General features: G+C 34.7%; 3 protein-coding genes across 3 annotated transcripts; 2 read left to right on the top strand and 1 right to left on the bottom strand.

Annotated features, from left to right (window-relative positions):
* Positions 1 to 4,710: 4,710 nt before the first annotated feature.
* LOC133678108 (ACT domain-containing protein ACR4-like) lies at positions 4,711 to 7,197 on the bottom strand. Its single transcript, XM_062100306.1, has 7 exons — positions 6,737 to 7,197; positions 6,602 to 6,647; positions 6,379 to 6,493; positions 6,231 to 6,298; positions 5,571 to 6,161; positions 5,359 to 5,463; positions 4,711 to 5,277 (listed from the first exon to the last, which is right to left on the bottom strand). Exons 1-7 carry the CDS (start codon positions 6,799 to 6,801, stop codon positions 4,936 to 4,938), a joined length of 1,332 nt encoding a protein of 443 aa, XP_061956290.1. The 5' UTR covers positions 6,802 to 7,197; the 3' UTR covers positions 4,711 to 4,935.
* Positions 7,198 to 13,503: 6,306 nt separating this feature from the next.
* LOC133677877 (putative disease resistance protein RGA3) lies at positions 13,504 to 15,231 on the top strand. Its single transcript, XM_062100011.1, has one exon. The coding sequence runs from the start codon at positions 13,767 to 13,769 to the stop codon at positions 14,430 to 14,432; it is 666 nt and encodes a 221-aa protein (XP_061955995.1). The 5' UTR covers positions 13,504 to 13,766; the 3' UTR covers positions 14,433 to 15,231.
* On the top strand, positions 15,018 to 15,956 carry LOC133678863 (putative disease resistance protein RGA3). The gene has a single exon (XM_062101371.1). The coding sequence runs from the start codon at positions 15,018 to 15,020 to the stop codon at positions 15,954 to 15,956; it is 939 nt and encodes a 312-aa protein (XP_061957355.1).
* The last annotated feature ends 11,066 nt before the right edge of the window (positions 15,957 to 27,022 follow it).

Genomic DNA, 27,022 nt, shown 5'->3' with positions numbered 1-27,022 from the left:
TCCGACTATCAGCCCACAGAGAGCTGGCGATGACTAAAATTGTTGACGTTTCAATTGACAATACTAATTAGTCAATAAACCAATTTAAAACTTGTTTATCTTTATATTTTAAAAGTGTTATTAAAAAAGATTATTTTTTTTATTTCAAATTAATTTGTTTAGTTTTTTTAAATATTTTGATATTAATATTAAAAATAATTTTTTAAAAATAAAAAAATAATTTTAATATAAAAATATTTTAAAAAATAATAATTATTATATTTTTCAACGTACTTTATCTCCGAATAGGCAGAAGCTTTGACTTCCATGGGAGTTTGTGCGGTTCGCATGAAAGAATTTGAGTCTGGTAATGAAGCTGCTCGGATGCCGTGTTGTCATGTTTACCACCGACATTGTATCACCAGGTGGCCGCAAGAAAGCAATACTTGCTCCTGTTGCCGCTATGAATTAGGAGGCGGTAGGTACCGATGGGGAGAGGGCTGCCACCATATCATCTTAGGGTTTTCTAAAACTATATCCTCTTCTCTTTATCTGTTAGGCAGCCCCTGTGGAAAATAATAGCTTCACCTTGCCACGACGTGGTTATGTGCCCACAGGCCGCAATTTTAGTTGTGCGCGACCATGGCAGCAACATGCTTATTTTTCAACTTCTTCTCCTCCGTTCACTTGGCGAGGAAGTAATCTAGTGCCAACTTTGTGATGAATACAACCACCACGACTAAATTGCGTCCAGATCTTCATCCTCTTTCAATGATTTAAAGAAAGCTGTTCCTTGATCATTACCCTCACAATTACCTGTACCGTTCATGAACCACCCTAGTATGAATTATTGTTATTATTATTAGTATTAAGAATGCACATCCAAATTGGTCCGGTGTGATTTGGTAATAAATTCTCTTATATATTAATTTTATTATTCGAATTTAAAAACTCAAGAATTACTATAAATCTCTTATCAAACCTACCTTTAGGGTTGATATTTTACAATTTATTCAAGTTAATTTGAGTGTATTTGGTTTGATGTTAAAAGTTAGAGCACAACTAGAATATTGCTGATTAAATATTCTGTCGGGTATTTAAACAATAATTATGTTGGAAAAACTTTTTATCGATGGAATCACGAATACTAACTTATCGTCGAAAAACATGTCATTGGTAATTTCTATTCTCTCGGTAATATAATCACCAATGGAATAACTCTATGGAACCTTTTAAGGAATGTAGTCCGTCGGTAATTCTGTTTATGATTCAAATTTTGTTGGTTTTTCCATTAGTATTGTATTTAATATTTTTTAAAACTAAAATAAACAAAACATAAAAAATTTTAAAAGAAGAAAACTAAAATAAAAAATCAAATTTGTATTATTAATTTAAAAAATATTATTAAATACAATTTATCTAATGGACAAAAGCTGAAGAAAGAGGAGGTAGAGGTGAATCTTCGTCAAGACCAAGTGGGCAACAAGGTTGACCACATGTTCCAGTAAAGGTGGAAAACAATTCCTCGTATAATAGCATAAGTTCGATCATCTCAGAACTAAGTTGGGTCATCTCAGTACTAAGTTAAGTTATTTGAGCTTCAACTTGTTATCGTACAATCGCATGGAAAGTCGAAGATTGAGAGCTCTAATCCGATTGCGAGGAACCAACAATCAATGCACTACAATCCATTCGTATATCCTCAGTCGTAGCGTTTGAGATACCGTAAACTTGATTTTTATTGACTCCACTAGACGATTCTACCTCCAACCATAAATCCAGATCAAGTTTCGCATGGGTCGAAGAATCATCCCCATATCTCTCCTGCAATTGGATGTTATATGTTTCATGAAAAAAAAAAAACAGTTGCGAAATTTTAAAAAATTAATAACTTAAAAAAAATTGTTGAATCCAACTTACTACAAACTTCTAAGCTCGGCTATCCACGAGCTACTGCACTCCTTTCCAACGGTTCTCATTTCACATGTGAGTTTCAACAAAAAGCTCAATTGATCTTAGACTATGTCCAAGAACCATAACCTGCAAATTAAAAGAAAGTTATTGTTAGTTAAACATTTTCATATAAAACAATAATTTTAAAAAAATATATATAATAAAATATAATCCTACCATCCATTTCGCATGCGAAACATATAGAATGGATCTGTTGATGTCCATGGTAATTGAACCATGAATCTCCTTGTTCTAGTTCTCTGCACTGGACTGCGACCGCTGCACTAAATGCTTAGACATCACGTGTTGGATATAAGCTTCCTAGATAACCTCCGAAATGTGTAAAGGTCTAAAATCCCTCTACACGGCCATGTCTTCCCAGCCTAGAAGATTTTTTTTTTCTTCATATTTCTTTGATTTTTTTTGTGGCTCATAGAAGAAATCACGCAACCTATATGGTAGAAATAAATTATCGGTTAAGATAATGAAAAAAATAAATTTTGAACATTTTAAAAAAATATAATATTTTGAATTTAATCTTATCTAATAGAGTTGTGATTCTCACACCCTTCTAGCAACTGCGTTGTCAACCTTCTTCCAGTAAAATTTTTCCTTGTACGTCAATTTATAAAATAATTAGTTCATTAAAATTAAAAAATTGATCAAATTAAAATAATAATTTTTTTTTGTATATATTAATCTTGAACTTTCCAAACCAAGTATCAATCATTCCATTCAAGTTTCTTGAAATCCTGACTCCACTAAAATAAATGCATTTGCATCGACGATTTCATTGTCGATGTTATGGTGTGAGCAACCTTCATATTTATAAACTTGAAATCCCATTCATTCTTGAAAATTAATTATTAAAAAAGTATTCATTGTTGTTTATTTTTTAATCATGTAGGAAAGAAAAACAAATTTACATATTGTGGTTGAGCTTCCAGCAAGAAATGTACTTCATAGTGTATACTTGCTTCTTACAAGAGACACCCCCTTTACGAGGTGACATCACACTCTACGAGCCTGCGTCGAGAGAGGGTGTTTGTGCCTCAAGTGCTTGGTTATGGTCAGCACCTAACGACTCAAGGTTATTAAAAGCGTTTCTAGAATAACTAGTAGTGTTCTTCTCCATATTACTCACTAATGACCTTCTCTTCGTAATCTAAACAAATCAAAGCATAGAACAAGTAATAATATTTTCAATATAATCTATTTTAAAAATACAGTAGCAACTTTCTTATATAAAAGACTACCCAAAATTTATTACATGCAAATACGCATTAATAAATAAAACTACAAACCAGTTGATTTTATATATAACTAATATTTTTTTTAAAAAATTAGCTCTCATAATTTTCTCATTCTATGCTCTATATATATACATCCCAACAAACTAAGTGACCTACACTTTAAAACTAGCTGTATTGTTTTAAAAACCATGTTTTCTAACCTAAAATTACCCAATATCCACCAATTTTCACTTTTTTAGCTATCAATCACCTAATTATAAAGGGGGTATTCCTATTCTTTCCTAAGTTTAATAGTATAGCACAATTTATTCATTAAAAAAATATATTCAAATAAACAGAAGCAAATAATCACCATTCAAGCACCTCATTATAATGGGGATATTTCTGTACTTTCCTGTAGTATAACACATAATTTATTCATAAAAAACATTATTCAAATAAACAGAAGCAAATAACCAACATTCAAGTACCCAGACTCTCTCAACAAACATTGGCAAAAAAAAAAAAAAAAAGGAAGGGCAAGAGGCTTACTTGGCGCGGAGGCTTGGAGGATGAAGACTTGTCTGGCATTGAGGATGGAGTGAGAGGTGAAGAGAATGAGAGGGAAGACAGAGAGAAAAGGTTGACAGAGAGAGAAGAGAGGAAGATGACGAAGAGAGAAAGATTGAAGGGGGGAAGAGAGAAGAAGTAAACAAGAAGAATAAAACACTGTTGACAAATGAAATTAGAGATTCTCATCTTTTATTTTGGGCTTTTTATCAATAAAATTACCAATAAATAATTAAATATTTATTAATTTTTGCAGTCCATCGATAATTCTGTGTTGGTAATTAAACTTAATGAGTACTGAGGGACTTGTCTTGATACCCTTCTAATTAAGAGTTGAATTTGACATGAATGGTTTGTAGTGGAAGGCGACTGTTTATATCTTTAGACAGTATTTTGTGCAGGTTGGATATGGTTTTTATTGCTCGTTTTGTATGCATTATGAAATTCTAAAGGGCTTTTGGAACGCTAATAGTTCACTTCAGTTTTAGAACAGTTCATTTGCGTTCTACCAGGTTATCGCCTTGTGCATCATTTGTGCCTCGTACTTTTTTCATCTTGATATTGCAAGATTCCTTTTTCTTGAGGGATGTTGGATAATTAGGAAGCATGGTGATGTCCCATGAGATTCGCAGACATAGGTCATGACAGTTTAGGGATTTCTTAACTTGTATAGTGATCAAGTTTTAGTTGGAAAAATCCAGTTTACCTTTCTTGTGTCGATTGTTTCAACGTTGGTTGCTCTGCGGGAATTTCCTCGTTAACACCTACAGGAGCCTTGCTTTATCCTATTTTTAAATTGCTTTGGAGCTTAAAAGTAGGAATTAATGGATATGATATGGAAGTTTGTTCAATATGGTATTGAGGTTACTCAATACCATGAACATGGTATCACTGCAACAGAGCACTATCCTGGGTGCAGCTTGAGAGAAACAGTTTGTAGAAGAATATTGAGCCAATGCTGTGCGAAAAGAAATCATTGCTAAAACATATTTGCCTCTTTTCATTAATGATCTTCATCTCTACAATCATTCTATCACTATACAAACCCAATGCAATCTGTACAATAGCTGTACACAAGCCATGTAAACTAACAATCAGCTTTGAAGTTCATTTTGATGTATGCATGTGCTTGAAGTCACTTATGGTCCCACTGAAATGGAACAACTTGTTCTGTCGATTTTGCAATGTCTGCTAACGCATATCATGAAAGGGATTTGATGAGTCTAGAATTTTGGAAACTTGGGCATTTGAAAAAGCTCCCAAAAAGGAAACTTCTTGGTGTCTCCTGGGGAAATTTCGGAGACATGCTTAAATTCCCTTTCACCTGTATCACGGTTTGTCCCATTTGCTGCCGGATCAAATAGATAGTTTTAGGTTCAACAGGGTTGCCAGACACATCTGTGACAATAAAATTATGTCTTGCTTTCCCATTCTTTGTCGAAATTTTAGCCCTTTTGGGGCATAAACCGTTCTCACGAAGTATCCTTGTAATATCTGAGAGAAGTCCAAAATGATCATCTGTGAACAGCTCAAGTTGTAGTCCCTGCAAGAGGGGCGAGCAGCCTGTGAAAATGTGCTATATGAACTGCGAAAATATAAATCTCAAAAAGAGGTGCAGCTATACCTCTGATGCTCGCCTTTCAATGGCTGCCTGAATACACTCCATGACACGTTGTCGCTCAGCTTCTGAGCTCATAGGGAGTCCATCGGCATGTCTGATATAGTATTCCTGCAATCATATCAACTGTCTTCAGCATTTTGAACAAATGAAAAACGGTGCTTCTTAGGTCATATATAATTAGGAACTCCACTGAAAGGGATCATGTCTATAAGTACCTGATAAGCTTCGTCGCTGTCAGTAATGAGTACTGCTGTGCCATGGAACACCAGATATTGCATGTCAGTTAGAGTGCACACGGTGTCGAACAATAGCTTTGGCCGGTCGACGGACCTCGCTGTAACAACAGTGTAGTTTCTATCGGGACAGTCAGATACTGTTACGTATGGCCTCACCCTAATGTCATCCACACTGACAGGCCTTTCAAAATCCCTGGCAGCAAACATCATCTGGTGCAACCTTCTCCCTATATGTATTTCCCCAGGAGAAGAAATGGACACTGTTGGCGTCCTATAATCGCCTAGACCCTTTAGGACATTATAAAGAAGTTCCTTTATCAGGGAAAGCTGCCTTGGGTCTTCAATTGCAGTTCCAGTTGACTGGTCTGTAATGTGTATGACTGCTGCTGCTCTAGCATTGTGTGCCCAAACCTCCGCATTGACGACATTGCAACTCAGGTCAGTCAGCACTGCACATACTTCTGACAGCAAACCAGGCCGGTCCGTGCCGGTCAGCTCAATTAAAGTATGCTCTTTAGAAAGAAGCATCTTCCCCATTGATTTAGCCATATATGCATCAGTCTCAAGAGCCTGAAAAGCAAGCAAAACAGTTATAAAGGATTTTCATATAACAGAGAGAATAAGCGAGAAATTAAATACCTTCTCTATGCAGTTGAGGATGCCTTCATCTCTGATTTTGTTTCCATCATCATCAGTCACATGAAACACTGAAAATCGAACTCAACAGTCAAATTGAAGGAAGAAAGAGGGTATCATTTATTTGAGAAGAGTTTTCAATTAACTGTACCATTCATGAACCACCCTCCATCAGAAGACATGTATGCTTTTGTTATTACAAGGTTTAGGTCTGTGAGAACTTGAACAACTTCAAGTAGAGTACCTTGCCTGTAGACAGTATCCACCTAAACAAAGAACAAAATAAAAATTAAGACTATGGATAAGAAACTAGTGGATAACAAAAAACAAGAAAGATAACATTCTCACATTTTTGAAAGTTCAAGGTAATTTACCTGAATGACTGTGGCATGCTCACAAGCATCATTTTCAATCACAACTCTGCAACCACATAGTAAGCTAGGGTCATGTAATAAAAAAAACACTATAATTTCTCCGACCAGTGAACAGATGGGAGAGATATGAAATACCTTGGAGAGTTCATTCTCCTTACAAGCTTTGCATATGCATCATCATAATCATCACGGTCATCCATTTCTGGGTTTCTTTGATCTTTAATAGAAGTTGAATAAGAAACCACCAAAACTCTCACAGTGCCTAAATCCACAGTGGGAAACAGAGTGGTGTGTTGTAGCCATTTATAGACAGAAACCTCAAAGAACGCTAACGACAAGCACAGTGGTTGGTTGCGTGAAAAAAACAGTTAAGAATGCTATCTATAAAACGATGGAGCGAAGAAATTTCTTAGATTCCTGGGAATGAGTGTCTTCTTGTCGGATTCAATTGCCCTATCATTGATGAACTTTAGGATATATAGTAGGTGGCTTGGCATTCTTGAATGTCTCCATTGAAATAATAAGAAAGTTCTTATGGTACGTACACATTTGACAATTCTAGATAAGAAAAAGAAAAAAAAAAAGACAATACATTTGATCAATTTTCCATTTGTTTTGCAATAAATTCTGATCCAATAGTCGGCAATGGCCAATGGCAAGGGTATATTTGACAGTACAGTGTTTTTAAACAGTGGATAAGGTTATCATGGATAGGATATTTAAGGTATGAAGAAGACCATCCAACAGAAGCAAAGATGAAACAACGACATGTCGAATTGACTGAGCTCACATCCATCTCTGATCTGTAAGAGATAAAGCTGCTATGATTGTTTTTGTATTTAAAAAATATTTTAAAAAATAATTTATTTTTATTTTTTAAAATTAATATTTTTTAATATTTTTATACATTTTGATATGTTAATATTAAAAATAAATTTTAAAAATAAAAAAAATATTATTTAAATTCATTTTTAAATAATAATAATAAAAAAAACTATCAACTTTGCAAGAGTGATGAAGAAACTAAGAACGTGGCAACATGAGCACTGGTACTTGCAGGATCTAATCCTGACAAACCCATCCATTCTTTTTTTTTTTATTATTATTATTAGAAATCAACATTAGCACTGGACCTTTGCCATAATCAGGGTGTGTTTAGTGATAAAAACAAATTATTATTTTTTATTTTTAGTTAATTATTATTTTTATTTCTTAATGAAAAATTAGAAATGTACTCATTTTTAAAAAACCAAGATAATTTTTATATAAAAAAATCAATTAAAATTACAACTATTTTTTTCATAAAAATCAAAACCATAATTTATAATAATCATTTTAATATTTTAACAAGAAAAATCTTCAAATAGTTCTTAAAAGGACACTTCATTTCAATCATAATTATTATAGATTATTAAGATTTTAAGAGTGGGAAGGAGAGGAGGAAATGAAAATAAAGGAGAGGATGAAAATAAAACAAACTATGGTGATAAAAAAATCAAAAAACTGATTAAATCAAGAAAACTAGAAAAAAAATAACTGAAAAAACCGAATAGTGAAAAAAGACTGATTAAACCAATTAAAATTTTAAAAAAACCGACCGGTTTGGTTTTGGTTTTTTAAGCTTTAAACCGAAAAACCGAACCAAACCCAAATAAAAAAAAAACAAAAAAAAACTGAGCCAAAACCGAACCAAACCAGAAAAAAAATCCAAGCCAAACCGGAAAAAACAAAGTAAAACCGGTTTGAACTGGTTTTTGTTCTAAAAAACAAAACCGAACCGAAACCGGTCAGTTTGAATTGGTTTCAGTTTTTTTTTAAAATTTCAATTTGATTACTTTTTTTTGATAAAAACTAAACCGAACCGAAAATGATCGTTCCTTGAAAATTTGGCATTGCTCAAAATTGAAAGCACTTCCAGATTACATGCTCAAGTCAACAACTCTAGAGCAATTGCAAATCACAGATAGCCCAATTCTAGAAGAACAATTCAAAGTAGGAGGAAAGGGCTGGCCCAACGCCTCTCATACCCCAACCATCATATTTTTTTAATATCCATAGATGAGGTAATGTGTTCTCCTCTTACTAACTAATCCTATTTCTTAATCCCGACATCACAATTTTTTTATCTATTTATTTATTAATTGAAAAGTGTTGCCTAATTAGTTTTAGCACTCTACTAGAAACGTGGCCCGTGCTATGCCATGGGTTAATTTTTTTGTATAAAAAATATCATAAAAAGTTAAAATTTAAGAGTGTTAGGTTTTTCTGCAAAGCTATATCTAAGAGCATTGTGTATGTCTGCTACGTCTAACCCAAAAGTTATATTTATAATATTAATAATAATATTAAACTTGCATGACCCAAGTTTAAGTGAGTTTGGTTGCAACATCAAACCCGGAGCTTTGGATATGAGTATGGCTGTAAAGTCGTATTATAAAAGTGTGATAGTTAAAAAGGAAAAAAATTAATATTACAGAATAACATTTAAAAAACAATTAATTGAAAAGAAAAAAACAATAAAGCAAAGCATTATTCTGATGAATAGTGCTTTGCAAGGAGGGGTACAGTAAAATCCCCTTATGAGATCACAATAATCTAATGAATAGTAAACAAAATAAATCATAAAGTTTAATTCTTAATCAAATCGATACTAAAAGATGAAATTGAAAGAAAAAAAACTACTTAAGAAAAAGAAAAAATATCTGAATCAACTGGTTTAACTCGTCAAATCAGGTTAATCTGTCAAACCTGAGATTTGTGTCATGAAATTAAAAGAAAAAAAGTTGATGCCTTTTAATTATAGTTAATTACAATATTTAAAGATGAAATTGGAAGAAAAAAACTAATAAAAAAACAAAGAAAAAAAATTGAGTCAATTGGGTTAACCCACCAAATCAGGTTAACCAGTCAAATCTGGGATTTGTGTCATGAGAGTATGATAACTAAATAGAAAAAAATTAACATTAATGAACTAAATTAAACAAAAAAAAGATTATTTAAAAAAACAAAGGAAAAAAAACCTACATGAAGAAAAAAACTAATGAAGAAAAAGAAAACAAATCTGAATTAACTAGGTTAACCTATCAAACCTGGGATCCGTGTCATGAAAGTTTGATAATTAAATAAAAAAAACTTAATATTAACAAACTAAATTTTAAAAAATAATTAAAAAGAAAAAAAAGCAAAAAGCAAAAAAACAAAAAAACAAAAACAAAAACAAAAACAAAAACAAAAATACTAAACAAAAAAATATTAATTTAAAAGAAAAAAACAAAGAAAAAAAAGCCTACATGAAGAAAAAAACTAATGAAGAAATAGAAAAAATAATCTGAATTAACTGAGTTAACCCTTCAAACTAGGTTAACCAGTCAAACCATGTTAACCAGTCAAACCTGGGATTCATGTTATGAAAGTTTGATAACTAAATAGGAAAACAAAATTTATGGGTTAACCCGTCAAACCCGGGATCCGTGTCATGAAAGTTTGATAATTAAATAGGAAAAAATTTAACATTAATAAACTAAATTAAACGAAAAAATTAATTAAAAAGAAAAACTAAAAAAAAATCTGGGTTAACCCGTCAGACTTGGAATCCGTATCATGAAAGTTTGATACCTAAATAAAAAAAATTTTCACATTAACAAACCAAATTAAACAAAAAAAATATTCATTAAAAAAAACAAAGAAAAAAGCAAAATAAAATAAAAAAATTGCCCGGCCTTTTCACTGTGCGTTAATTATAATATTAAAAGATGAAATTGGTAGAAAAAAACTAATGAAGAAAAAGAAAAAAACCTGAATCAACTGGGTTAACCCACCAAATCAGGTTAACCCATCAAACCTGCGATTCGTGTCATGAGAGTGTGATGTCTAAATAGAAAAAAATAATATTAATGAACTAAATTAAATGAGAAAAAGATTAATTAAAAAGAAAAAAACAAAGGAAAAACCTATAGGAGAAAAAACTAATTAAGAAAAAGAAAAAAATCTGAATTAACTAGGTTAATCCGTCAAACCAGGTTAACCCGTCAGATTTTTTCTGAAAGTTTGATAACTAAATAGAGAAAAAAAAAATTAATATTAACAAACTAAATTTAAAAAAATTAATTAAAAAAAAAGAAAAAAGAAAAAAGAAAAGAAAAAACTACTAAACCAAAAAAAAAGATTAATTTAAAAGGAAAAAACAAAGAAAAAAAAGCCTACATGAAGAAAAAAAACTAATGAAGAAAAAGAAAAAAAAATCTGAATTAATTGGGTTAACCCTTCAAACCAGGTTAACCCGTAAAACCCGGGATTCGTGTTAAAATTGGGCTGGAGTTGTTTCAATCAATGGCTAGTGAGTTTGGCCTGGTGCCAATAATGGAGCATTATGGGTGTGTTGTTGATCTTTTGGCAAGGGCAGGGTTATTGGGGGAAACTAGTGAATTTATAAGGAGGATGCCTTTCAAGCCATATGCTTCAGTTTTTGGTGCACTTTTAGGTGTTTGTAAGATTTATGGAGCTATTGATTTGGGAAATGAAGTGGGAAGCAGGTTACTTGAATTGCAGCCACAACATTCTGGTCAATATGTGGCTTTATCTAGCATTCATGCTGGGGTGGATAGATGGGGTGTTGCTGCTGATATAAGGAAAACAATGGTGGAGGCTAGAGTTAGGAAGGTTCCTGCTTGCAGTTTGATTGATTGCATATGAAATAGGAGTTTATTCACTTGAATTTTGCTCTTGAGAAATAATAATGACAGCATATTGAAATCACAAGGCAAAGCTCAAAGCTTAACTTTGTGGTTCTCCTTGAATGAGTGGGTTCTGAACTTCATGTTGATACTTCTGTCACAAAATTGTTGCCGCCCCTATTTCCACGTTAGCTATGCTAAGAGCTTGTCAACATGTGGAAGTTTGAATATAAGATTTTGATAGACTATTGATATATATCAGCAATTCACTGCGGGATCTTGCATCTTCCTTCCTTATAGTAGATATAGCTTGGACTTGATGGAAGAATTGGATTTAACTGATTGCTTTATTTGTATTAGTCCTGTTCTCTCCTTGCCAGCTTTGTGCGGAAAGAAATGGTGAAGATTGGAATTATGATTTTTTTTTATTTAAATAAAACAAGTTTCTTAATTGAAGAATATCAGGAACCTATAGGTTTTTGGGAAGGTGTGCTGGGTCTAGGATTTCTCTTAACTGCTTTATTTGTTATCTACCACAACCTTACAAAATCTTTTCATCCTCCCATTCATGCCACCTCCAAAACCACTTAACTGCATCATTGATAATAGTACCACTTTTTTTCCTAGCAATTTGCTCAATCTTCTTTCGAACAGTAGCGCCACCAGCACAGTTTCTTAAAGAAGGTTGGCATTATGAGGTAAAAATACTGAAGGACTTACAAGTCTTAACTCTTAATTTTGATGAATTGTTTGCTGGCTTTCACGTCACTTTCAATTCTTCCTACTGGGATTTAGAACTTGAGTGATCACATTAATTTGGTCCAGACTTAATAACAAAAGCACACCAATAAATTTCTACTTTTGTTACCTACATATGAAGAATTGCATCTACGTACTCACACTAATACTAAGTGATCTTTCTCTGCTGTAACCTAGGCAGGTTATTGAAAGTTCTGGCTAAGAACCATACATTAATCACCCAAAAGAATAGCTGCATTTATATTTTGTGACATGAAAAATAACTTTTACATAGTTGAATCTTGGAATGGCATGAATCTCATTGAGAAACCGAATGGCCCGACCTGATCTTTCATATATATTGCTAATCAAATGTTAGAGTTCAACTAATTCTTAATCTACTTTCTGTTTTTTTGTGTTAAATTAATTGCCCTTTACCTATGACTGCATACGTTAATTACTGATAATCTAATCTTTGTTTTTGTCTTTGTTTTTCTAACAAAAAACTTTTGTGATAGTATAGAAGATCAACCGAGGTAAGAGGTTGATACACTGAACTACATTTTATAAATGCAGCACTCATCGTGATAGACAGACCAACAATAATGTAAGAGAACATGCCATCTTTGTCATGCAAGAGATCGATCAGATCAAATAGAAGTAATGATAATAAAATGGGAGTGAATTTGATCAACACCAAGGGTCTTACAACAAAGTTGATGGAATAAGTTCCCATTCAAAGAAAGAAATTCTAGTAAATGATACGTTGTTTCAGAAACCTTTGAATAAACTGTAGGTTGGACATGTTTGCATTTGCATCAGATTCCATCCTTGGTTTATGTACTTGGTTGCTGCACTTGCATCAGATTCTTGCTTGAACTACAATGTCCCGAAAGAATGTATAAATTGAATGGTTTAAGCTGGCCATCAGATTTCACTTTTTTATGCTTGTAGTCATGCTTGATTGGTCGAACAAAGATGTCAATATTTTGATAAGACAAAATGCATTTACAATATAGAACCATCTATTGAGCATTATGGTTGCATGGTTGATCTATATGGTCAGGCTGGTCAACTTCAGAAGGCCTATATGAATTTGTTTGTCAAATGCCAATTCCCTATACCGCAACTATTTGGCAGACACATCAAGCCAAGTTTGCTACTATTCTTCTGCCATTGTACCTTCCCTAAGCAATCTTAATGACTCTAGGGGAGGGGGGGGGGTAAAGAATTCTCATCCAAATTAAAAAAAGAATGATTTATGAAGTAACATGATTAGCTTTGTAAATTTTGGAATATTTTTTCCGAGAACTCGAAAGGAAAGAATATAGGGCATTTCTTAGGGAAGACAGGTATCCCAAAAACCATCATGAAGGCAAAGCTCTTTTACTTCAGTACATGAATTTAAGAGGTTCCATGGCCTTTTCCGATGCACTATATATATACATCAAGTAATAGGTCATATGAAGCATCATTAAATCATAAGCTCCCCTTTGCATCCCTTTTTGATTTCTCCACTTTTCTCAACCAATCAATTACTCCCTATATTGCACATTCCCAAATTTATAATCCTTTTATTTCAGTTTTATATATCCTCTCTCAGGCATTCCATAGTTTTGGATAATATGGCTGATGCTCTTGTTTCCATAGTCTTGGAGCAGCTGAGCTTAATATTTGCTCAGGAAGTGAGGTTCGTTGTTGGTGTCAAGAACGAGGTTTGAAAGCTTACTAGTAATTTTCAGGCCATCCAAGTTATGCTTGCCGATGCAGAGGAAAGGCAGTTGAAGGATGGCTCCATCAAACGTTGGATAGATCAGCTTAAAGGTGTATCTTATGACATGGACGATGTTCTGGATGAGTGGGGCACTACAATTGCGAAATCACAAATGAAGGTAAATGACCATGCCTGCAAGACTGCTAGGAAGGTATGCTCCATGATCTTCTCTTGCCTTTGTTGTAGAGAAGTTGGTTTGCGTCGTGATATTGCTCATAAGATAAAAGAACTGAATGAAAGAATAGATGGCGTTGTGATTGAGAAAGATAGGTTCCACTTCAAATCATCTGAAGGGGGAATTAAACAGCTTGAACATCAAAAAACCACTTCTATTGTATATGCAGCAGAAGTTAAAGGTCGAGAAAATGATAAAGAGAGGGTGAAAAAAATGTTGTTGAGTGAGAGTAGTCAAGGACCAGCCCTTCGTGCAATCTCTCTAGTAGGGATGGGAGGGATAGGAAAGACAACCCTTGCTCGACTAGTTTATAATGATCATGAGGTGGAGACCCATTTTGATAAGAGAATATGGGTTTGTGTATCAGATCCCTTTGATGAGATAAGGATTACCAAGGCAATCCTTGAAGGTCTCATGGGGTTTGCCCAAAATTTAAACGAATTGCAGAATTTAGTGCAACATGTACAATAATCAATTAGAAGAAAGAAATTTTTACTTGTCCTAGATGATGTGTGGAATGAAGATTCCACAAAGTAGGAGCAACTGAGAAACTCCCTCATGTGTGGTTGTTTGCCTGGAAGTAGTATTTTGGTGACCACACGTAATAGGAATGTTGCAAACTGCATGGGCTCCTCACCTACTGACATTTTAGAACTAGAACCTCTCTCTACAGATGAATGCTAGTCACTATTCAGTCAGCAAGCATTTCTTGAAAAAAACAGTAGAGAGAGAGGAGATTTAGAAAATATTGGTAGACAAATCGCAGCTAAGTGTAAAGGCTTACCTCTTACTGCAAAGAGTCTAGGAAGTCTTTTGCGCTTTAAAAGTAGTATAGAAGAGTGGAAAAGTGTCTTGAACAACCATGTTTGGGAGACTGAAGAAGTTGAAAGCAAAATCTTAGCACCTTTATGGTTGAGCTACCATGATTTGCCCTCTGATATGAGACGGTGTTTCTCATATTGTGCAGTCTTTCCAAAAGACTTCATATTTTGGAGGGATACTTTGATCAAACTGTGGATGGCACAAGGTTTCCTTCGGGAAACACAGAATATAGAGATGGAAGTAATGGGTCGTGAGTGCTTCAAAGCTTTAGCTGCACGCTCTTTCTTTCAAGATTTTAAGAAAGAAAAGGGTGATGGTAGCATTTATGCTTGTAAGATGCATGACATGGTGCATGATTTTGCACAAAACTTGACAAAAAATGAAAGTTTTAGTGTAGAGATCGATGGTGCGGCAGAGTCAAAGATAGACTCTTTTTCTAGAGATGCCCGACACTTCAAGGTAGTATTTAAAAATTATGAAACTGACTCATTTCCTGCAACCATCTATAGTTTGAAAAAGCTTCGCAGCCTGATTGTTGATGGTCGTCCTTCATTAATGAATGCAGCCTTACCTAAATTAATCGCTAATTTGAGTTGTTTAAGAACATTGAAGTTGTCAGGATGTGGAATAGTAGAAGTCCCATCCAACATAGGAAAGTTGATACACCTGAGGCATGTTGACTTGTCTCAGAATGAGTTCAGGGAGTTACCTAAAGAGATGTGTGAGTTGTATAATATGCTAACTTTAGATGTCTCGTTGTGTGAGAAACTTGAAAAATTGCCTGATAACATAGGAAAACTAGTGAAATTAAGATATCTCAGTGTTCGTGTTTATTGGAGTGACTCGTCGTTTGTAAAGATAAGGGGAGTTAAGGGGTTAAGTTCTCTTCGGGGATTAGATGAATTCCATGTGAGTGGTAGTGGTGAAGAGTCTAATATCGAGGATTTGAGAAACTTGAACCACCTTCAAGGATCTCTTGGTATAAAATGGTTGAGAGATGTGAAAGATCCAGATGAGGTTAAGAAAACAGAACTTAAGAGTAAGAAATACCTCACTGAGTTAGATTTATGGTTTGGATCGAGGACAAATAGGAGGATAATTCGCGATGATAAAGTCCTTGAAGCCTTAGAACCACCTCCAGACGTTGATTTGTTGAGGATATATAGTTACTAAGGAGTCCTCCCAGTGCTTCCTAGTTGGATTAATAAACTAAAGTTGTTACACTCAGGGATTGGGAAAAGATTGAGAATCTGCCTCCTTTGGGGAAGTTGCCATCTCTTGAAAAATTATTTGTAGATTGCATGGGATGCGTGAAAAAGATGGGTAATGAATTTTTGGGATTAGAAGTTGACAACGACGACGACATTAGTATTGAAGACATGACATCATCAAATACTATAATTGCATTCCCTAAGTTGAAAGGGCTTTTCTTTTTATAATATGACAAACTGGGAAAAGTGGGAAGGAGGAGAAGGAGATAAAATAATGCCATCTCTTCGTTACTTGCGTTTTTGGTTTTGTCCAAAATTGAAAGCACTCCCAGATTACGTCTTCCGGTCAACAACGCTAGAGGAACTACGAATCAGAGGCAGCCTAATTTTAGAAGAACAACTCAAAGCAGGTGGAAAGGGCTGGCCCAACGCCTCTCATACCCCAACCATCAAAATTGGCTATGACTGAATGCAATACCCACAGTTAAGGTAATATCTCCTTTCACTGGCTAATCCTATCTATTAATTCTAACGTCACATTTTTTAATCTATTTATTTATCAATCGAAAGGTGTAGTTTTAGCAATTTATGTGTAATTCTTCTAATTAATTTCTCCTTTTAATCAGCACTTTTAGGAACTTTCTAATTCGCACCGTTTAATAGGAGAACAACAATAGATAATTGACTGCAGATAACTTCCATGTACAACTATTTTATTTATTTGTTTATTTTGGATGTTCCTATTACTAGTGTGGTTCTACAGTCTAATTAATTTAATAAAAGCAACTTGAATCAAAATGAATAATAGCTCTGGATTAAAAGAGCATGATCCATCAATTCTTAGTTCAACTAAAATGAAAACTGTTGCACTTTTAGCTATAGTTTTAGGAAACTCTTTAACTTAATTTTTTTATTTGAATACCGTTTGTTTTTGTGTTTTAGAAGTATTTAAAAAATTTAATTTTTTTAATTTTTTCTACACTTCAAATTATTTTTTTATATTTATATACATTTGTGTGTGCTAATATTAAAAATAAATTTTAAAAAATAAAATATATATTATTTTTACTTGTTGTTGCCATGTAGGCACCCAACAACACGAGGAAATATTCCTTGCACTCAAATCCATCGGAGGAGGAGTTGTATTTTCCTAATTAATTTGAATCAATTATTTAATTCTCCAAGATTATAGCCACATAATAACATTTTTAAAATAGTATCCAAGGCTCTGTATATAGAACCTTCTGCTGTTAATTATACATAAATAAATGAATAAGAGAATAATATTTTTCCCAAAACTGATATGGTATCAGAGCAGTCGATCTTGCATAATCATTGGCATTCATGTGCCCTGGCTGTAATATTCAATCGAGGTAACTACTTTTCAAGTGAATCACGCCTGAACCTAATCATTTTCATGCTTGGCCATCCATTTTTAGCCACAGATGTGAGAGCATTTCATTTTATTAATCGATTGTGTTTAGGACATGTCTGGTACTAGTCGAGGTCAAACCTACTACATGATTACTCGCAAAATTCTTTCTTTAGCTGTGGAGATTGACAAAACCAAAACCATCAGTGCCAAGATGATAGTACAGTAAAAATGCAAAGACAAGACTTCAAAAAAAAAGAGTTAATTCCATATATTTACAGAGGGTAAATATGAAAAGATTTACGTTCTCCAAACTAGAAATATCTAACCTTCATTAATAAGACACAAAGAGTTGTGTCAGGGAATATTGTATGAATATATATATATATATATATATATATATATGTCTGTTAAGACAATATAATCAACCCCAAATCCTTCCACAAAGTTAATTCTAATAGCCATGCACTAACGCACAATATGCAAATTCAACAAACCATGCACACTGTGTAGCTAAATATACACTATGCAAATCAGTGTAATAACCCATGCAACACACATTGTGCTGTGTAGTAGCTGTTGTCGCACCCGACATCGCGGCGGCCTTAAAAATTAAAGTTTTCATGGAAAAGAACGGATTTCTGGCATCCTGTTCTTTGATGGTGAATGGTTTTTGTTTAAGGAGTCGCCACCTAGTATTATGGTCACTAGGAACCCTAACTGGTCAACAGAGATTCTATGGTTCGGGACTGGTTACGTAAAAGGGAAGATATTATCACCCCTTAAACGTTCTGCCTGAGGCAGACTGCATTGCTGGTTTTGTCTCAAATTGCTAAACATTTATTATTTTATGTTATGATGATTTTGCTCACAATATTCCTGACTCTGTCGCCAGTGAATATTCAACTACGGATACCTCCAACTCTGGCGTTGGTAAATATTACGCAGTTATAAAACAAAATAAATTTAAATCCATATTTTTAATATTCCTGACTCTGGCGCCAGTGAATAAACAAATAAAATAAATTTATTTTTACGCATGCACATTCCTTTTTTATTTTTCTAGTTAAATAAAATAAAATACAATGAAAGAATAATATAAATTTAAACCGGTATTTTTATTCCTGACTCTGGCGTCAGTGAATAAACCAATAAATTTATATTGTTTTTTTATTTTATTCATGCATACATACTTTTTATTTTTTATTTTTTTAACCTTTTTTTTGTTTTTAAATTTTTTTTATTTTTTTTATAGCTCAGCCAGCCCGGCTGGGCTCAGCAGCACTGTGCAAGTGAATTAAAATTCACTTGCACAGTGTAAAAGACGCTGAATTGAAAAGGAGAGCTTGCTTACCTGGTCTGCGAGGCGATGGAGACGGTGGCGAAGCTTTGGCTGGCCGACTACATCCTCTACTCTTCTCCTTCTTCGGCTTTCCTTTGTTTCCTTTTGATTCTGTGCCCGTATACTTTAGTTTTCCCGCAGCTCCTGAGATGACGAAGGAAACAATAATGAAGAGCCGGTTTATTGTGATGTTCTTTGAATGAATATTGGTCTTTCCTTTGTTTGCAGGGACAAAAACAGTTTCAAAGATAATTCTTGTCACTGTGTGTGTGTGCTGCCCTTTTTCTCCCTTGCTCTCTGCGTTTTTATTTCTGCGTGTCTCTCTGTTCTGTTTTTTTTTGTGTGTCTTTTAGGGTTTTCTCTCTAATCGTTCTCCCCTCTTCCCCCTTTCTTTTCCTCTTTTTTCATACCCTGAGATCTGTATTTATAGTGCTAGAGTCCCTTCGCTTGTGAGAAACCAAGTTTCAATCAAACTCATTCTCTTTTTTGAAGTTTGAATTTGATTAAGAATCAAATTTGAAAGCGGATAACTATCATTATCTTAAAGACAAGGATTATCTCGAAGATAAAGATTATCTTGAAGATAGGGATTATCTTGAAGATAAAGATAAAATGATAAAAGCACATTGTAGTCCTTAATTTTCATGGAAGTTGACAAATCACACTTTTCATTGAAATAAATCTCTGATCTTTTAATTTTTCATTTTAAACCCTGTAAAAATTAAATTAAAAGTCAAAGGACCAAAATTGGGTTATGACAGCTGTAACAACCAAGTGTACAATTCTGTTAGCTTAAGTTTAGGCAAATCTGTTAGACAATTTAGCCAGCTTTACTTATTCCGTTGTATATATATACCTGCATGATGAATACAGATAACCAAGGTTTTCATAATATTACTCTTTATGGTATAGAGCATTAATTTTACTTTCTCAACAGTGTTTTTTTCTTCTCTTCTTTTATCTCTACGGTTTTAATGCTACCACAATACTTAACACAAATGAATCTCACAACACATTGATCACTATCAATGTAGCAGCCCAAACACCCAAACACTAGTAAAACTCACCTCCACAAATTATCTAGCCTAGAAACTTCAATTCCAGACTCTTTTCATAAGATATGATCTCAATGGATTTATTGATGGATCACATTCCTGCCCAGCCATAAATATTCTAGGAACAACTACACCTAATCCAGCATATAATTTGTGGATCAGACAGGATCAATTACTCCTCAATGCCATCCTTGTTTCCATGTCACCTACAATCATGTCATTCATTGCTCAAGCACAAACATCAAAGGAAGCATGGACAATATTAGCTAATACATATGCCAAACCATCTCGTGGCAGGATCAAGCAAGTAAAAAGTCAATTCAAACAACTCACAAAAGGATCCATGGGTGTCTATGAATTCCACCAGACCATCAGAGTCCGAGCTGATGAGCTTGCCATTCTTGGAGCACCAGTTGACATTGAAGACCTCTCAGAACGAATCCTTGAGGGACATGGTTCTGAATACACAGAATTGGCTAGGGTAGTCCAAGCTCAAGACACTCCAATCTTTTTTGATGAGCTACATGAAAAACTTCTCAACTTTGAAGCATCTATCTACAATACTAACAACACTACTCAACCTTATTTTCCTGCCTCTACACATCTAGCCAACCGTGCCTCCTCTGGTTGACGTCCCTTGCCATACTCCAACTATTCCTCAGGCAAACACACTGGCTGGCGTCCAACCAACTCATATAATCCTCGATTTTCTAACCCTTCCCCACCTGGCCCTCACAATTGTCGCATCTCTCAGAAACCATACCTTGGTTTTATTGGAAAACTGATATATAAAGAACAAATTATTGTTGATGAATTAAGAAAAAAGAACAAAGTCTTTACAGTTAAAAGAACAAGGAGCAGAAAATGTCTCAATAGGTTACTGTCATCCTCAGTGTTTTATTTATAGAAGGAAACAAACATTAGAGAAAAATAAAACACTAAAGAAACGTACCGACTATGTTCTCATTTATCAAAGGAGTTGTATAACAAGCTAGTCTAATCCTAGATAAACTTAAACAAATGAATTGAAAGAAACATCCTAATCTAGATAATGCTATCAGCTAACAGATAGATAACAATGCAGTAGATTACTACTAAGTAATCCTATTCTAGCTTTGGTACCAAACTTTAACACTCCTCCTTGGTTCCAAAGCCACACATTCCAATTCTTCCCCTCAGATCTTTAAACCTGTTTTTGGTTGACAGCTTGGTAAACAAGACTGCTAGCTGTTCTTCAGAGGTGTAGTAACGTAGCTCTAGTTCCCTTTCTTGCTGAAACTGCCTAATATCATGAAATTTGATCTTTATGTGCTTAGTTTTGTCATGAAAGACAAAAAATTTTGAGATAGCTATAGCTGACGTATTGTCACAGAACAATTCTGTGGGATTTTGTTGATTGCAGTCTAGATCACTTAGCATCTTCCTTAGCCAACTTAATTGTTTTGTTGCCACATATATAGCTATGTATTCAGCCTCTGCCGTGGAGTGTGCCACCACTGACTGCTTCTTTAAATTCCAACAAAACACTCTATTTCCCATAGCAAAACAATAACCTGAGGTGCTCATCATTCCTTCATCACTTCCACCCCAGTCGCTGTCAGAAAAACCAACAAGATTGACAGAGCTAGACTTCATAAAATATGTTTGACTTGGATCTTGCATGAACCTGAAGAGGTAGTTGACAACAAATAAAATATCTGGACGTGTGGCAGTTAAATACAGTAGACTCCTAACTAAACTCTTATAAGCTTTCCCATCAGTTTTTTATTTTAAAAAGTAAACCCAGCAGTACCTACTATAATCCTTCAATCTTTACATAATCTCCATTGCTAATTTTGACTCTAAATAGATAGCTTTTATCCAAATCTTTGAATAAGCTCATATCTGCAGTCATGTGATTAGTGCAACCACTATTAATAAGCCATAATGAGTTGTTTGCCTTGGCTGTGTTACACATCTCCTGTATTGTAGCCATGAATAAAAGATCTTCCTCCACTTCTGAACTCTCAGCTCCTTGAGCTTGTTTTAAGTTTCTGTTTTGTTTTTGCAGAACGTTTTGATGTGACTAAATTACTTGCAGTTTTGGCATTGTGCTTTCTTGAGACAACACCAGGCTTCAAGATCAATTTTTTTCTGACAGAATTTGCAAGCAGGAAAATGTTCTTTCTTCTCTTACCCTCTAATGAAGATATTGTTGTTGTTCTGGTGCCAGTTATTAGATTGTCAGCCTCTCTCTTTTTTTATTTTTTCTTCTTGATTGTTTATGTAAAAATTCTTAGCCCGACTCTTCTCTTTGTAAACTACAACAATAGCTCCTTCACTTGATCCTTCTTGTCTATAAGCTTGCCTTAGCTCCACAGCTTGCAATGCATTTACCAGTTCTTGCAGGCTTATTTTAGAAAAATCTTTAGAATCTTCTAAAGAATAAATTTTATGTTCAATTTTTTCTGGTAGACTTACTAGCACTTTCACTACTATTCTTGAATCTGGAAAATCTTCTCCCAAAAGTCTCACTTGATTAACAAGTTTTGAAATTTGAGAAGAGAAGTCTTTGATGGTATCGGTTTCTCTCATCTTCAGACTTTCAAATTGCCTTCTGAGATTTAAAACTTGCATTTTCCTTGACTTCTCATCACTATAAAATTCTGCTTTTAATTTATCCCACGTTTCTTTGGCAAATTTACAAGCCATAATCCTTGTGAAGATTTCTTCACTCATAGAATTATGAAGACAGGTAAGAGCTTTGAATCGTTTTGCCTTTTCTTCATTGAAAAATTTCATCTATGCAATTGTAGGATTGTTTTTTATGGGAGTAGGTTGCCTGTCACTCTCCACTATCTCCCACAAATCAAAAGCTTTGAGATAGGTTTCCATTTTCATAGCCTACACACCTTAATTTTGTCCTGTGAACACTGGTATTTTTGCTGGAAAATTTGTAGAATCCATTTGAAAAAAAACTCACTTAATCTCTCGTGTTTCACTCACCAACCTTCAAAGCAGAAAACTTTGTTTTATCCTCTCTATTCTCTAGTGTTTTCACTCACAAACCCTTCAAAGATCAGAGGTGCTCTGATACCAATTGTTGGAAAACTGATAAATAAAGAACAAATTATTGTTGATGAATTAAGAAAAAAGAACAAAGTCTTTACAGTTGAAAGAAAAAGAAGCAGAAAATATCTCAATAGGTTACTGTCATCCCCAATGTTTTATTTATAGAAGGAAACAAACATTACAGAAAAATGAAATACTAAAGAAACGTACCAGTTATGTTCTCATTTATTAAAGGAGTTGTATAACAAGCTAGTCTAATCCTAAATAAGCTTAAACAAATGAATTGAAAGAAACATCTTAATATAGATAATGCTATCAGCTAAAGATAGATAGTAATGTAGTAGATTAGTACTAAGTAATTCTATTCCAGCTTTGGTACCAAACTTCAACATTTTGCCAAATCTGCAGAATCCAAGGCCATACAGTTAAGTATTGTCCCTCTTACAAATTCATACCTGTTACAGCTCCTACCAACAACAATTCAGGACTGCTAAGATCACCCTGGCAACCAAAAGCGCATTTTGCTACCAATTCCCCTCACAACAATGCATGGCTGTTAGACAGCAGTGCATGTCATCATGTTACCTCTGATCTTAACAACTTATCCCTTCATACTCCATACAATGGGCCAGACGAGATTATGATTGGTGATGGCACAGGGCTTCCAATCACACACACTGGTTCTAACTCTCTTCTCCACTCCAATAAGGAGTTTTCTTTAACTAATGTTCTTTGTGTACCCAACATTACCAAAAACTTAATCTCTATTTCTAAATTTTGCATCTCCAACAATGCTTCAGTTGAATTCTTACCGTTTTTTTTTATCAAGGATCTTCATACAGGAGCAACGCTTCTAAAGGGTAAAGCTAAAGATGGTGTATGAGTGACCACCATTCACCCCACTGATTACATTTTCCAGCATCAAAACCACCTCGTTCAACTGGCATTACCGTTTAGGCCATCCTGCTCTTTCTATTTTGAAACATATCATCTCTAAAAACACACTTGATTTAACATCTTCAAGTATGTTACAATTTTCCTGTAATGCATGTCATTGCAATAAAAGTCACAAACTTTCATTTTCCACGTCCTACTATTACATCCACCCGTCCTCTTCAAATCATCTTTTTAGATGTATGGACATCCCCCATTCTATCTTCTGATGATTTAAATATTATGTCATCTTTGTTGATCATTTCACAAAATATATCTGGCTTTATCCTTTAACACACAAATCACAAGTAAAAGATGTATTCCTTCGCTTCAAAGCTATCACAGAGAAACCCTTCCATCAGTACATCCATACATTGTATTATGATAATGGTGGTGAATACATTGCGCTAACTAGTCTTCTTGCGCTTCATGGTATATCTCACCTCACTACTCCTCCTCTCACACCTGAACATAATGGTTTCTCTGAACAGAGATGCCTTTATATTGTGGAAACTGGCCTCACTCTCCTTTCTTATGCTTCCATTCCTTTACGATTTTGGCCTCATGCTTTTGCTACTGCAGTTTACTTAATTAATAGGATGACAACACAAACCTTAAATCTATGCTCCTCTTATGAAACAAATCTTTGGCTCATCTCCCAATTACTCTAAACTCAAGGTGTTCGGTTGTCTCTGATATCCCTAGCTTTGTCCCTATACCTCTCACAAATTAGAACCTCGTTCTAAACCATGCATCTTTTTTTGGTACTCTTTAACTCAAAGTGCCTATCTTTCTGTTATGATTTATCCACGTCCAAAGTTTTTGTTTCACGTCATGTCAAGTTTGTAGAATCCATTTATCCGTTTACATCCACTCTTTCACAAGATGCACGTCCTGACCCCTCCATTTTTACTACATGGATCCCTCCGCCTATTCCACTCAACACTGTCACTCTAGCACTCATATCACCATCTGCAGTTTACCGTCACCAGCACCTCCACAATGAAGGTCCCTCAGTTCCAACCCCTGCATCTAAAACTTTGCTCACAACATCAAATACTTACACCTAGACACCTTCCCTTCCTCTCATAGATAACCTACACCCTACTATTCAACCAAATCATCCCATGCAAATAAGAGCCAAGAACAACATTCACAAACCCCTTCAAAAATTAAATCTCCATACCACATTATCCCTACACTCTAACTTTGAACCTACAACCTTGGCACAAGCCTTTAAAGATCTCAAATGGCGCCAAGCCATGTCAGATGAATTTAATGCTCTTATTCAAAATGGAATTGGCAACTCATTCCTGCCAACTCCAGTCAAAATATTGTGAGCTGCAAATGAATTTTTCGCACTAAAAGACATTCTAATGGTTCTATTGATAGGTACAAAGCTCGTTTGGTAGCCAAAGGCTTTCATTAACGTCCTAGCGTTAACTATTATGATACATTCAATATGGTCATCAAACCGACCACCATCAGACTTGTGCTTAGCATCGCCATCAGTTCTAGATGGACACTACGACAACTTGATGTGAATAACGCCTTCCTCCAAGGTATACTCACTGAACATGTGTATATGCATCAGCCACCAGGCTTCATTGATAAGGACTTCCCTTCCTATATGTGTAAGCTTCAAATAGTCATCTATGACTTAAAACAGGCTCCTCGTGCATGGTTTCATGAACTCATGACCTTTCAGTCAAGGTTCCAAAACTCCCATGCTGACACATCCTTATTTGTCCTTCACCTTGGCCAACATCTTGTCTACTTACTAGTCTATGTTGATGATCTCATTATCACTGGAGATGATGTCCACTTAGTAAATTGGTTCATCAATCTACTAGCTCACTGATTCTCTCTTAAAGATCTTGGCCAACTGTCTTATTTCCCTGGGATTGAAATTCTTCCCACCAAGCAAGGATTTTTGTTATCTCAATGTCGTTACTTGCTTGATCTCCTCACTCGCACTCACATGAATAAAGCCAAATCTATCTTCACACCACTCCCATCAGGCACCACAATCTCCTTACATTCTGGTGATGTCTTACCTGATCCCACTGAATTTCATTCTATTATGGGAAGCCTGCAATATCTCCTCCTCACAAGACTTGACATTACTTATGCAGTAAATAAACTCTTTTAATTTATGCACAAACCAACCACTGAACACTGGGCACTTGTCAAACGTCTCCTTCATTATCTGTGTGGTACTATTAATCTTGGCCTTCAACTCTACTGTGATTCTCCTTCATCCCTGCATGCTTTCTCTGATGCTTTACATGCTTACTCCGATGCTGATTGGGCAGGCGACCTAGATCATTTCTCTTCTACAGGTGCCTATATTATATATCTTGGTCGCAATCCTATCTCCTGGAGCTCCAAAAAGCATAAAACAGTTGCACGTTCTTCAACTAAGGCAGAATACAGGTTTATTGCCAACACTGCTACTGAACTCAATTGGGTATCATCTCTACTCTGTGATCTTGGTCTCACACTACCAACCTATCCAGTCATTTACTATGACAATGTAAGTGCCACTCAACTGTGCTCCAATCCTATTTTCTACTTCAGGATGAAACATATTGCTATATATTTTCACTTCATACGTGATCAAGTGCAAAAAGGAACTCTACGTGTTGCTCACGTATCCTCCACCGATCAACTTGCTGATCTACTGACTAAATCCCTTCCTAGAGTTCGGTTTCTGTTTCTTCATGAAAAGATTGGTCTTTCATGCTGAGCTCCATCTTGCAGGGGGATAATAGCCATGCACTAACACATAGTATGCAAATTCAATATAACAAACCATGCACACTGTGCAGCTAAACATACACCGTGCAAATCAGTGTAACAACCCATGCAACGCACACTATGCAGCAGTTGTAACAACCAAATGTACAATTCTGTTAACTTAAGTTTAGGCAAATCTATTAGACAATTTAGCCAACTTTACTTATTTTGCTATATATATACACACACCTGCATGATGAATACAGATAACCAAGTTTTTCATAATATTATTCTTTAAATTCTTCTTACTTGGGAGACAATTAATCTCACCATAAAGAATTAAGAACATGACGTGAGAATGCGAGGTGCTGGGTGAATTAAGCAAAGCATGCTCATGGAAAAGACATATTTATTGGAAGTGTTTGGTGAAGTAATTAGCAGGAAGCGAATGATACAATCAACAGGTGAAAATCACAAGACATACAAATAAAATAATGTTGTTAGTTTATCTTGTCTTAAGAAAATAGGTTATTTTT

Source organism: Populus nigra, chromosome 18, assembly GCF_951802175.1.
Source record: "Populus nigra chromosome 18, ddPopNigr1.1, whole genome shotgun sequence".
NCBI classification, from domain to species: domain Eukaryota; kingdom Viridiplantae; phylum Streptophyta; class Magnoliopsida; order Malpighiales; family Salicaceae; genus Populus; species Populus nigra.
The sequence above is the reverse complement of the archived record's forward strand: the minus strand, read 5'-3'. Positions and strand labels throughout refer to the sequence as shown.